Source organism: Neomonachus schauinslandi, chromosome 6, assembly GCF_002201575.2.
Source record: "Neomonachus schauinslandi chromosome 6, ASM220157v2, whole genome shotgun sequence".
Taxonomy (NCBI): Eukaryota; Metazoa; Chordata; class Mammalia; order Carnivora; family Phocidae; genus Neomonachus; species Neomonachus schauinslandi.
The window spans coordinates 130,611,664-130,624,624 of record NC_058408.1 but is presented as its reverse complement, the minus strand read 5'-3'; the positions used below and the strand labels follow the sequence as shown (position 1 = coordinate 130,624,624).

Below are 12,961 nucleotides of genomic sequence, written 5' to 3'. Positions count from 1 at the left end.
CTACAACAGAGGTAGTAGTATTCCCATTTTACTGAGGAATAAACTAAGGTACGCAGAGGTTTGCCAACTTGCTTCATATTACATAACCAGTTAGTGGCAGAACCAAGTGTTGAACCTCTGTTGTAGGGCTCTAACCTAATTGTGAGCTTCTAACCATTTGGACATAGAGCCTACAGATCAGAAGTTGCAATCCTATGACCAATGTGATGAATGTGAATCACAAATGTTTGGTCTGACCACAGCCTCTACTGAATACCTGATGGTGTAGTCTTTTAGGTGAAGTCAGCACTCAGGAAGACTCAGCCTTAAGTACCCAAATGTTTTTATAACCTGCCTCTTACATCTTCATGTTAACTTCCTGGTCCCTGAAGTCACTTTAGTTTGTATACTTGGACTAGAACATTTCTAAAATCAAATCTAATCAGTTCACAATTCAAAAGAGTTTATAAAAGCCAGTTTTTGTATGTGGCTAGGCGCCGTACAAAGATGATCACAAACTCAAGTCCTTCCCTAAGGAATTCATGCTGTCAGGAGGAAATGTTGACACAGATAAACACTGGACATAATGGACGCAGTTAAAAAATTCATAACTACACAGGTATATATGGCAAAGAGTAATGGCATCCTGAGAAGGCAGGAGAGGACCCTGGTCACCGTGGTGGCAAGCATTCATAGTAGGGGCATGGGCAATTGGAGCGGACAGTGAGTAAATCACCAGGCTGGGTCTAGCTTTTACCTTGTTTGACCAACCTTTCCCAGAAATGATTTCAGCAATAAAAGGAGGTAGCAATGTTTATAGTATCACAACTGTGGAACACTACTCCAAGACATTTTTCAAAAGGAGCAAGCTCATTCAAGTTGGACAATGAGGAGGTGGGAAAAGTGAGAAGCGATCTGGATCTTTTTATTGGAGAATTTGTCAGATCTCAGCGTCTGGCCTTGAACTCCCTAGGTCACCTTGACAGACCTCACTAGCTCATTCGTGCTTACACACCTTATAGAATTGCAGGATCCCCCACTGAGCTGCTTGAAAACGGAAATAAGGCTTCCTCTTAAAAACCCTGTGATGAAATTGTGTTGTGTTGGTGTGGAATGAAAGCCCGAGAACCCAGTAGGAGGGGAAACAGCAGCTGCAGGAAATACAGATTAAATTCATTTACCCTGTTAAAAATGCAGTAGAAATGCTGGGCTTTTCCCAGATGTTTTGGTTATAAAAATGAATGAGCTAAGTTATTTTAGACTAAACTAATGTAAAAGAAGTGGAAACAACAACTTAAAACACGGGGGCATGGTCGGGATGAAAGGTAGCCAGCTTAGCCGTGAGTGTGGGGTGTATCGCCTGGCGTGCAGGCACTGCAGACTCTGGGGGACAGGGTGCTCTGTAGCAGCCAGGACTCTGCGAAGTCGGCTTGAAAAGTTCTTAATTTCCCTAAGTCACTTAGCTAATAAATGGTATTACTAATATTTAAACCCAAGACTATCTGAATCAAGAAGCTAAACTCTGTTATCAGTGGGAGTATAACTCTATATGCATCAAAATGACCTGGAGATCTTAAGAGCACACAGACTCCCATGTCCCACTGCCTGAGGTTCTGAGTCAGTGTGTCTGGTTGTGAAGGCTTAAATCCTACCATCTGAACCAGCCTTCCAGACAAGTCAGGTGCATGCAGTCTGGGTCATCACTCTTTGAAAAAGCTCTGAACTACGTGTCCTCTCTCCAAATAGATCTTCTAGTTGAAGAGGGATCAACAAATAATAACCAGAATACTAAATGTTCAAGAAGAAATAAAAGCATTTTCAGTAACATTGATCAAATAGGGATCTGAATGATAATTAAGTGTATTTCTTGAATCCTACGATCTCAATCTAACCCCAAAGCATGTGCCACCTCCTTCCAAAAAAAAAATCAAAGACATTCTTCCTACTCCTGAGAACATGCAGGGTGAGATCTGACTGGTGATGAAGAGAGACACCAAAGTGAGGGAAAAGCAGTAAGTAAATTCTGATTGGGACTTTACTAAACTGGAACTTGGACAGCATCAGACATAACTACATTCATGTTTTTATTTGGAGAACTATTATAAATAACACTCCCCATATGCCCTCCCATTAATCTGGAGGAATCATAGCTGCCTTTCGCAAACCTAAACGTGAGACTTCGTAGGTAAACAATGGTGAAAACACTTCCCCATGATTGAAACATTTTCGTGTAATCTGGGCTGAATGTAACTGCATTCATTATAAAAACACATATGCTATTCAGCATCAGCCATGCACCAGACGTTATAACAGAAATGCAGAGAGGACCAAGATGTAGAACCTGACCTCAAGCAGATGCCCAGTGGTGGTGGGAATGTCATACACTCTTGGCCTTCTCTGAAGCTGATTAAGGTCCCCGGTACAGGTACTGATAGGAATACAAAGGCTTATAGATGGGGGTGGGGGGGACAATCCATGGAAATGTGTGGAACCTGAGTGGCTTGAAAGCAGTTTTTCCCTGAGGAAGGTGAGGACAGACAGTGGCCACACTTACGGGGCTCTGCATGGCACACCTAAGTTTTACCCAGAAGGAAATACAAAACTAGCACAAGATTTTAAGCAGGAAAAAGGGAGAATTAGAACTGACCAATGCAGAGATTTGGTTGGGGAAGACCAGCTTCATTGTGTGATCACATTTGTCACAGAGGCAGCGTGAAAGGTGGATTTCGGTGGGGCAGGAGGAAGGCTTACGAGGTGGCTGTAACAATCTCAGGGAGGGCCTAAACTAATGAAGCAGGTCTTCCATGAGAACCCTATGAAATGGACTGGTGAGATATCAGGGAGGCAGAACCCATAGGGGATAAAGGAAAAGGGCATATCTTTAATATGTCAGATATCTGACTTACAAAATCCTCTGCTTCTTATTAGCGTGCTCATACAATCATAATCAAATACTCATAATTAAATATGTGTGTAATTATTTATTCTATGCCAGTCTTTCTCATTAGAGCCCATAAGCTCCCAGAGGGCAGACACTGTGTCTTTCTTATGTATCACTTCATTTCTAGCACTTACTAAGTATTGATAGCACATGGTAGCTATCCAATAAAAGCTTCTGTATGAATGAATAGATGGAATAAGTAAACACAGGAGAAGGATGGAATTTTAGGGATATAATATAAGGTAGAGAGGCTGAGCTCAGTTCTAGAGGGTTTTTTTTTATTTTTTTTTAAGATTTATTTATTTGAGAGAGAGCACATGAGAGGGGGGAGGGTCAGAGGGAGAAGCAGACTCCCTGCTGAGCAAGGAGCCTGATGCAGGACTCGATCCCAGGACTCCAGGATCATGACCTGAGCCGAAGGCAGTCGCTTAACCAACTGAGCCACCCAGGCGCCCCTCAGTTATAGAGTTTTAAAATGGGATCTTTCAGGGGAGGTACTTCAAAAAGCAGTCCAGGGTTCAGTGAGTATGGGATGGGACTATGGATATAGACATCACCAATATGAAGAGAAGGGATAAGGTCACCTAGGAACCATGCAGAATGCCAGGAGAACTTAGGATCATCAACATTTAAGGGTGGCAGGGGAAGGAGATCCAGAAAAGTGAATCAGAATAAAATACTCCACAGGGAAGAGTATCAGGTATGGATTCTTTTCCAACAGTGTCAAAAGCTCCAGAAAGGTTTAAAAAAAAAAAAAAAAAAGATAAAGTTGTAGAAATGTCTGTTGGATTTGGCATGGAGGTGCTCCCTGGTAACAATGGCTAGAGGATTTTTGGTGGAATAGTGGAGAGAGGGGTGTGGGAAAGCAGAAGGCAGCTGACAGTGGGTTGAAGAGAGGACAGGAAGCGACAAAAGAAATTAGAATTACAGATAACATTTTAAGAGTGTGACTGCGACACAGCAAAGAAGGATAAATCAGTATTTGGGGAAATGTAAAAATTAAGGAAAACTGTCCTAAGGAAATTAAGGAAAAGGTTAATATCACTGTCATTATCATTATAATAAATTTCCTCAAGCATATTTCCCTCTCCTCCCTTTTATTATTCAAAGTGGGATTAAACATTCTACTTTCAACTAAAAGCAAACCCATACTTAGGTAGGGAGAGCCTTTATTTGCAAGACTATTGCAATAGGGAGAACACTCTGGCTATCATATCTGCAAGCCCCTCAGAGTGAAGGCAGGAAAGAATTATTTTTATGTAGAGAAAGTAAAACAAGGCTAGAGAGAACTGGGTGTGGGGAGCAGGGTGAGGAGGTGGCGCGAGAGGGGGCCATTGAACAGGAAACCATCCTCCTTACAGTCAGGTGACTTTCAGGAGTGTGGTTAACAGGGGTTGTTCTGAGTTCTAGTGCCTACTTGAGCGCCCAGGAGTGGGTCAAAATTCAGGCGCTAGGCAGGGAAGGTGAAAAGCCAGACTAAGTCTGGCCAAGTCAAATTAGCCAGCATTTTGTCCAGATTGTCCCCCAGTGGGAACAAAGAGTTCAGTTAACCATTTATAAATAAAGAGTGAGGATTTGGTCCCGTCAAAGGTAAATAGGCAGGTTTCTGCATCTTAGCGAGGCGCATGGGGGAAGAGTCGTTTTTTGCAGTGAGCCACTTCCAGGAACACAAAAGAGTTGGGTATTTCTTATACCTCACTGTTCTCCAGAAGCACTGGGCTCAGTGAAGTTCAATGGTACTACGATGCCCATTTCACAGATAAGAAGACCTGGGCTCCTGGATAAGCAAGTGGCAGAGAGGGAAAGAAAGCTAAGGGCTTCTTGCTCAGAAGCTCCATTGCCTTTAGGCCAGGCTACCATGGCTCCCTGTCATCTGCCTCCTTGTCCCCTGCTGGTATGTGCCTTCCATGTCCCACCCTTCCTCCCCAAAACCCATGCCCAGGGACTGGTTATGGAGGACTCAGCACAAGGTTGCCGCTCCTAATAATGCCACTCATTATTAATGGTGTTCATTTCATTCTCTGCAAAACACTCCAAGCCACGGAGTGCCCCAGGGGAGCATGTTCTGAACAGACAGGCTGGGAGGAGAGGTGTGAGGGCAGTGATGACAGGGAGCTTCTCCTTGTTCTTGTTTTTAAGCAAGATGCCCAACAGCTGGCAGCCGCAGCTCCTGGAACAGCAACAACTTGCTCAAAAGCCATTTCCATTTTTAAACACTCCCACCCACTCTGTCCTCACCTCCTCGGCCTAGGCTAGGAAAATCTGAGCCAATGCTGGCTAATAAAGGGGATCGATAACCATCCAGCTATTTTCACAGCAGCCCTCATATTAATGAAGCTGCTCTGGATGGACTTCTATAAAAGGGGCCGCATGGATGGTACTCCACCACGATAAATTGCCATGGGGTTGCTGATCATTAATGGAGTGTTCCAGGGTTGTGATCAATCCCAGGCTTCATTTGTCCCCACCTGCAGCCACACTGCCCAGGGGAGCAAACTGTTTGTTTTCCTCGGAAGGTTAAAAATACATAAGATATGCACACAATGCAGAGACAGAACAGACCTTACACAGGGGATATGGTTTGGAAAGTTCCCGAAATGCTTCTCCTGAGCCAATACATGGAAATCATCAAGTTACTGCAAGGGGTCTTTCTCCTTCAGAAAGAACATGATTATGAACTTCCCTTTCCTCATCTTCTTCAAGCAAGGATACTCCTTTCCTGCTTGGGTTTAGAATATCTGATGGGTACATCCTATAATCACAATGCTATATAATGGTCTCATACCAACCAGTCACAGAGAGGGTAGAGAAAATGAGAAATTGATCCCATGGCCCCCGAGGCTACTTAATACAGTCCCTGCTCATCCCATCAGCCTCCTTTCTCTCTCTCTGCAACCCAGTCTCTTGAGATGATGTTTCATTTTGTTGAATGAACCATATTCTCTCTCTTAAAATAGGGCCTGTTTGTGTCTTTTCTATTGGTTTTCCAACCCTTGTTTGCAGGGTTAATTCCTTAATCCTCTTATATCATCTTAAACCTTACTTTCTTAGGAAACTTGTCCTCAGTATCCATATAGGTAAGCTCCACATATTATGTCACAATGGTCCTTGAACTTCTATCCCTATAACACTCCCTACACCTACAATTGTTTGTTCAATGTCTCTCTTCTCAACCAGAATATAAGCTCCATGAAGGCAGAGACCATTTGTGGCTTCTTTTCTACTCTCTCCATAGAGCTTAATTTAGTGCCTGGCACAGAGTAAAAGCCTAAATGGGAGAAAGAACAGTTCAATGGATGAATAAAAGAAGGATCAAACAAATGAATGGATTCATGCATGCTTATATGAATGAATGAATGAATGAATAAAACAACCAGGGGTAGACAGTTACCCACCTTCTTGTCCCATAATCCCTCCCACCTTGGTACTCATTTAGCCTTTCATGATGTTTCCCAGCACCAGCTTACAGGCCCAAATCTTTGCAACATTACATTTGAGATGTGTCCAACCAGAGACGTGACTTTTTTTTTGCAGCCTCATTAGGTGATGCAATTATATCCTGTCCATGTTCAGACTGAGGTTTTAAGATCCAGCTCCTCCAAGAAGTCATTGTTCACAAGGGATGGAGTCCACAGGGTAAGTTTTATGATTTTCCAATAGAGGAGTTAAAATGCCATCATTTGATATTAACGTTATAGTAATTTATTCCTTTTTAATTACTCATAGTGGCAGAAAGGAGCAGAAACACAGGCAGTGCATTTACATTTGGCTTTAAAATGTGGAGAGAAGCATGAACTCCACAAGACTCACCTGTGCACCTTTATGCACACATACAATAAAGTGTCTGGGCTCCCTCTGGGCCCTTCTGAGCCTGTCCCTCTATTTGGCAGTAAGGCCCTTGCAAGAGGGAGGAACTCCCAGAAGGGACTGAAGTGATACAGGATGTATGAGATACAGGGAATCAAAGCTCTTGCCTGTATACCCTTCTGAGAGAGGAATAGAGAACCCAGGTTCAGGGCCATCAGCAGAGGCCAGAGTCCCACAGTGGCAAGTCAGGTTCAATGCCAGCTTGTCTCCCAGGCAGAAGTCAAACTTCCCTGCCATCCAATGTGGTGGCCTCTCCCTGCTGCTTTGTCGGACAGGACCCAGGGCAGCAGGTTGGACATACCTTGGGCAGGGAGTACTTGGGCAGCTTTATCTGGGTGAAGGCCTCTCTCCGATAGGATACGTAGTAGCTGGCTCTTCCACCAGCTGTCACCTGGATCATAAGAGAAACACAGAGAAGTCAGATGGCACCAGGGATCATGGCCAAGTTGGAAAGTATTAGCTTCTCCATCAAGAGCCACAAAAGGTTTGTGATAACCTTTCAGAGAGTGTCCCTTGCTGGCCCTGAGCCTCCAGTCCCACAGCACTGAGTTGCTCCCATGTCATGACACTTAGACAACAAATGAGCAATGACAACAGTCTTTCCCAGTGGTTGGCATTTTTGGTGAGAGCAGAGACTCTGTATTTGGTCACTGTGCTCTGCATATGTACACACCTAATAAATAGTTTCAACTACAAACAGAAGCTACTGATGTGGGTGGGATGTACCGAAGATTGATTTATTCTGCCTTAAAAGAAGTTTCTAATCCATTGTCATCATGACATGATTGTGAAATGGATTTTTTTTTCTGAATCTAAATAACTACTATTGCTCAAAAGCTCTTGTTACTTTGAAATTAATTTCATTTCTGATCTGAGCACAATTTTTTTTCCTTCATATTTACAAATCCATGCATTGAGTGGTGCTTTTTGGTACTTTCCATGTGCAAGTTATTGAAAGGAATCGAGGGTCAGAGGAAGAACTCTGGATCGGGAAGTGAGAAATGCTGGGTCTGAGTCCCAGCTCCGCCATCTGATGGCTGGGGGAGTCAAGCTCTGTAATCTCACTTGGGAAGGATGGATTCTTATAGGAACCTGTAAGCCACTCCAAGAAATGGTCCTCTGGCCTGGGCTTGTTGAAAAGTCCCACCAACATGGCACAGCCCTGCAGATGGCTGCTCTCAGCCCAATCGTCCTAACTCGGGGGGACATTAATATTCACCAGAGAAGACACCAGAGGCTGTTCAGAGAAAATAGCAGGACGACAATAGCAACCCGGCCGCTGTGCCGAGGAGGCAATTACTGGAGGCCTCTGCTCTGTTCTCACCAAGCACTTGCTGGAGGCGGGCCGGTCCTCCCACTCCAGTCCAAACCTGGCGCCCATCCACAGCGGCTGTGGGGAACAGGCGAGGTGTCACATCTCTATTGAAAACCACCCACTGCTCCTCACTCCAAGAGATGGCATCTCCCATGGCTCTCCCGAGCTCTGCCCAGATTGGAAGCACACAGACTGCCAGGCAGAGCAAATGTTAAGAGTCCACATGAAGGCAGAACCTTGGAAAAAACTTGGTGCAAAGACTTAAGCTATGAATCAAGAGGAGAGACTGGTTTGGTCCCTAGCGTTCAGCTCTATCCCCACATCTCTATTTCCTAATTAGAGCCATTCATCTCTTGTATTCCAGGACTTTTGTTTTTCTGTTTTTTCTTAAGATTTTATTTATTTATTTGAAAGAGAGAGCACACAAGCAGGGAGAGGGGCAACGGGAGAGGGAGAAGCAGACTCCCCACTGAGCAGGGAGCCTGACACTGAGCTCGATCCCAGGACCCTGGGATCATGACCTGAGCCAAGCGCAGACAGTTACCAGACTGAGCCACCCAGGTGCCCCTGGTTTTTGTTTTTTTGATAAGGCATCTGTTCTGAATCTCTATCGTTCTGCACTGGCTTAGAAGTGGGGCATTCACATATTAAGATCAATGAGGTGCTAAGAAGTCTTTTTCTTTTTAAAATAAATTTCAACTGCATAGAATCAGATTAAAATATAATCTTTGGTACTAAGTACACAATCACCACTAGTCCTTGTTTGATCCTATTTGTTTGTTTATTTTTCTTTCTCCCTCCCTTCCTTCCCTTCCTTCCTTCTTTCCTTCTTTCCTTCCTTCCTTTCCCTCTCTCTTTCTTATTTTTTTAAGTCCAGTCTAGCTAACATACAGTGTTATGTTAGTTTCAGGTATACAATACAGTGATTCAACAATTCTATATATTCCTCAGTGCTCATCAAGATAAGTATCCTCTTAATCCCCATCACCTATTTCACCATTCCCCCCACTCAGCTCCCCTCTGGCAACCATCTGTTTGTTCTTTGTAGTTAAGAGTCTGTTTTATGGTTTGTCTTTTCTTCTTTGTTCATTTGTTTGTTTCTTAAATTCCACATATGGATGAAATCATATGGTATTTGTTTTTCTCTAACTGACTTATTTCACTGAGCATAATACTCTCTAGATCCATCCATGTTGTTGCAAATGGTTAGATCTCATTATTTTTTATGGCCGAGTAATGTTCCATTGTATATATATACCACATCTTCTTTATCCACTCATCTATTGATGGACACTTGGGCTGCTTCCATAATTTGGCTCTTGTAAGTGATGCTGCAATAAACATAGGCATGCATATCGTCTTTTTGAATTAGTGTTTTAATCATAAATTATAAAACCAACACATGTACGCCTCTCAACCCAAGAACTGGAACAGTAGTTTTTAAACTTGAGCTGCATCAGAATCACTTGGAAAGCTGCTTAAAACTCAGACTTCTGGGCCCCACCTACAGAGTCTTTGAGTTGATCAATCTGGGGTGAGGTCCAAGAACTGTCTTTTCTTTTTTTTTTTAAATTTTATTTATTTATTTGAAAGAGAGAGAATGAGAGAGAGAGAGAGAGAGCACATGAGAGCGGGGAGGGTCAGAGGGAGAAGCAGGCTTCCCACCGAGCAGGGAGACCCATGCGGGACTCGATCCCGGGACTCCAGGATCATGACCTGAGCCGAAGGCAGTCGCTTAACCAACTGAGCCACTCAGGCGCCCCAAGAATTGTCTTTTCTTTTTTTTATTTTTTTATTTTAATTTTTTTTTAAGATTTTATTTATTTATTTGACAGACAGAGACACAGCGAGAGAGGGAACACAAGCAGGGGGAGTGGGAGAGGAAGAAGTAGACTCCCCGCTGAGCAGGGAACCCGATGCGGGGCTCGATCCCAGGACCCTGGGATCATGACCTGAGCCGAAGGCAGACACTTAATGACTGAGCCACCCAGGCGCCCCTCAAGTCAGTGTTTTACTTGTTAAACATGTCTGAGACCATGCATCCCTGGCTGCTAAGCACCATGGCGGACAGGGCTAGAAAGGTAACAGCTTTATTTTGAGCAGGGGGCAAAGACAAGGCAGCACTTTATAGCTACATTGTAACTAGATCCTGCATCAAGAATTGTCTTTTCTAATGAGTTTCCAGATAATGTTGATGCTGCTGGTCTGGGGACTCCACTCCAAGCAGCTCAGAACTAGAACTTTAAAGACAACTGACATACACTTCTAAAGTGCTTCCATGCCCTACACCTGTCCTGACCCTGGCCTCCTTCTCAGATATAGCTATTTTCCTGATTTTGTGTTGACAATGATGATAACTTTTTTTTAATTGGGGTGAATTCCTATTACATAAAAATAACCATCTGAAGATGTACAATTCAGTGACATTTAGCACATTTGCAGTGTTACACAACCTCTACCCAATTCTAAATGATTTTCATCACCCCCAAAGGAGATCTCATACCCAGTGATGAAGTTTTTAAACCCCAAAGTATACACTCTGGTCACTTATCATATGCTTAAAAAACAGCTCTCTACAGGACACCGTAAATGTCACCAAGCTTGCCTTGGGGAAGAAAAGCGGCATCAGAGAAGGCTAGTCCTGTCACTGAATGCTGGCCAGAGCATAGCAATTAAAAGAAGCTTCTCCTGAGAAGATCCAGTTGGCTCCATAGAGAATAAGGTGAGAGCATCGCCAAGCATCTGATCAGCGCCATAGAACAAAACTGGGTCCCTTTGGGTTTCCAAATCACCAAGAGCCAAAGGAGAACAGAGTGTTCTCCTCAACAGGGTGATGGACCCCACCAACTCGGGAACTCAGCCCAGCCATGCCTGATACAGCCCTGCACAGGCACAGACCCTCTCCCTCACAAGCTCACACACATAACCTGAGGGACTTTGTGTTTGAGTAATCAAGATGGAGATTACACTTCAGATACATGATGGGATGAACCAAACCACTAAGGGGCTGATGAAGCCCCAGGAGCCCAGAGGTTCTTCCAGTACCTATGATGCCAGAGTATCTGCCAGTGATACCAAGCCGGCTCCTGTAGTTCTGCTTTGTCCTGGTTGTATGCTTCTCTGTACCTGCTACCATCTAATTCATGGTTTAACCTCACTGTAAGACTCATGGGTTCATGGAAGGGTTTTGGATGCCACCAATTCATTACAATTTCTCTCTCCTCTCAACTCTGTTCTCTCTATTCCTACAGCCCTTTCAACATTTACTCTTGTGGGACACATAGTCCTTCAATCTTCCCTCCATGTCTTCTTATAAGATTTCAACCTCCCTGATTCCTAGGCAGTGCTGGTCTCATGGCAAGTGATTGGTGAATACATAATAATAAAAGTAATGATACAATGGTCATTGATGGAGTTCATCTACCATGCTCCAGAACTGCATGTAGCCATTATATAAATTATCCAGTTTAATCCTCATATCAACCCTTCAGAGACTATAAGGTACTGAGTGACTTGCCCACTAAGGGCAAGACGAATTTGAACCTAGCAAAGTTTGGCTCTAGACCTGTTATCCCTCCTCCTATGACTAAGAAGGGTCTCCATTCACCTCACTTGTCTCACTATAACAACAATACATTTTCTTGACTCGAAGATGTTTTTTAAAAAACATACAAAAATCTCCGTAACTGGCATGTGTATATATGTTTTTCTTTCTTCAAATTCCAGAAAATCTGTTATGACATTGATGACATATCTTAAAAATGATGTCTTCATAGAAGAGAGGATGCGAGGTAATAAGAACAAGATTCATAATAACTACCATGCAATGAAAGCTTATTACACAGAAAATGGGACAATAAGCAATTTATACACCACACTTTATTTGATTCTAATTATATCTGATGTAATATATAGTACCTCTACAGGTCAGGAAATTGAGGCTCAGAGTAGTCAACTAACCTGCTCGACATCACACAGCTTTTCATTGTTACAGCCAATCTGTGACCCTCCCCTGTGTCCAAGCCCTTAACTAGGAATAAGTGCACCCCCAAAATATCAGGTACAGAGCAGGGGTTCAATACCCATTGACGAACTGAATAATAAATTGCGGGGATTAATCCACTCAACCAGAAACACTTTGGGTGTGATTTCCTCTGTTGTTTAGTGACTAAACCATGGACTCACAGAGGAACTCTCCATTCCCACCCTGTCCCTCGGTGGTCACAGGAACTTATCTCCAGCACTCCCCACTTTGGGAGCCAGATCCTCAGGGTGTTGGGAGGATACCAAGCTGATACATTTGCTGCCTCTCCACTATTATTTGCATGATTCTCTGGCAAACACACAAGGAAAGAATGAAGTTTAGCGACTATTAATCTACTTTGATGAACTTTTCTCTTCCTCACAAGCAAATCTGCTGGCATTGTAAATCCCAGAGATTATTACCATTTTCCCTTTCAGTGACACCTTTTATTTTACATATGATGAATATCATCCAATTATTTGCTCTGGGCCCATCCGTCATGCTAAACACTGAATTAGCTGGGTCTTTTCCTCACTAATGACTGGCTCGTTAATCTGATTTTCTGGATTTCCATTTTACAGGTTTAATTGGGCTCCTGGCCAGTGAAAATGATTCCTTTGGACAAATGCACTGACCATTAAACACATCTGTCTCTTCTGACTTGTTCCCATTCTTGCCCTAGCCAAGTCTAACCTGACATATCTTTTATTTTTTCATTTCTCCTTGATTCTGGAAGATAGCTTGCCCTGGAGGAGAGAGAGAAATCTGCAAAAAAAAAAAAAAAAAAGGAACCAAAGTGCCTGGAGTCATGTTGAGCCTGTTTCTGCCATAGATA

The 12,961-nt window shown here is 43.3% G+C and overlaps 1 protein-coding gene and 1 non-coding gene across 2 annotated transcripts in view; both read right to left on the bottom strand.

Annotated features, from left to right (window-relative positions):
* Positions 1-12,961, bottom strand: part of SORCS3 (sortilin related VPS10 domain containing receptor 3) — a 569,369-nt gene that overhangs the window by 104,441 nt on the left and 451,967 nt on the right. Inside the window, exon 8 of the mRNA XM_021699769.1 lies at positions 7,089-7,178. Coding sequence (XP_021555444.1) covers positions 7,089-7,178 — 90 coding nt within the window. The remainder of the gene's footprint in view (positions 1-7,088; positions 7,179-12,961) is intronic.
* Positions 10,127-10,257, bottom strand: LOC123325205. Its single transcript, XR_006540305.1, has one exon. It is a non-coding gene; the product is annotated as a small nucleolar RNA SNORA63 (small nucleolar RNA).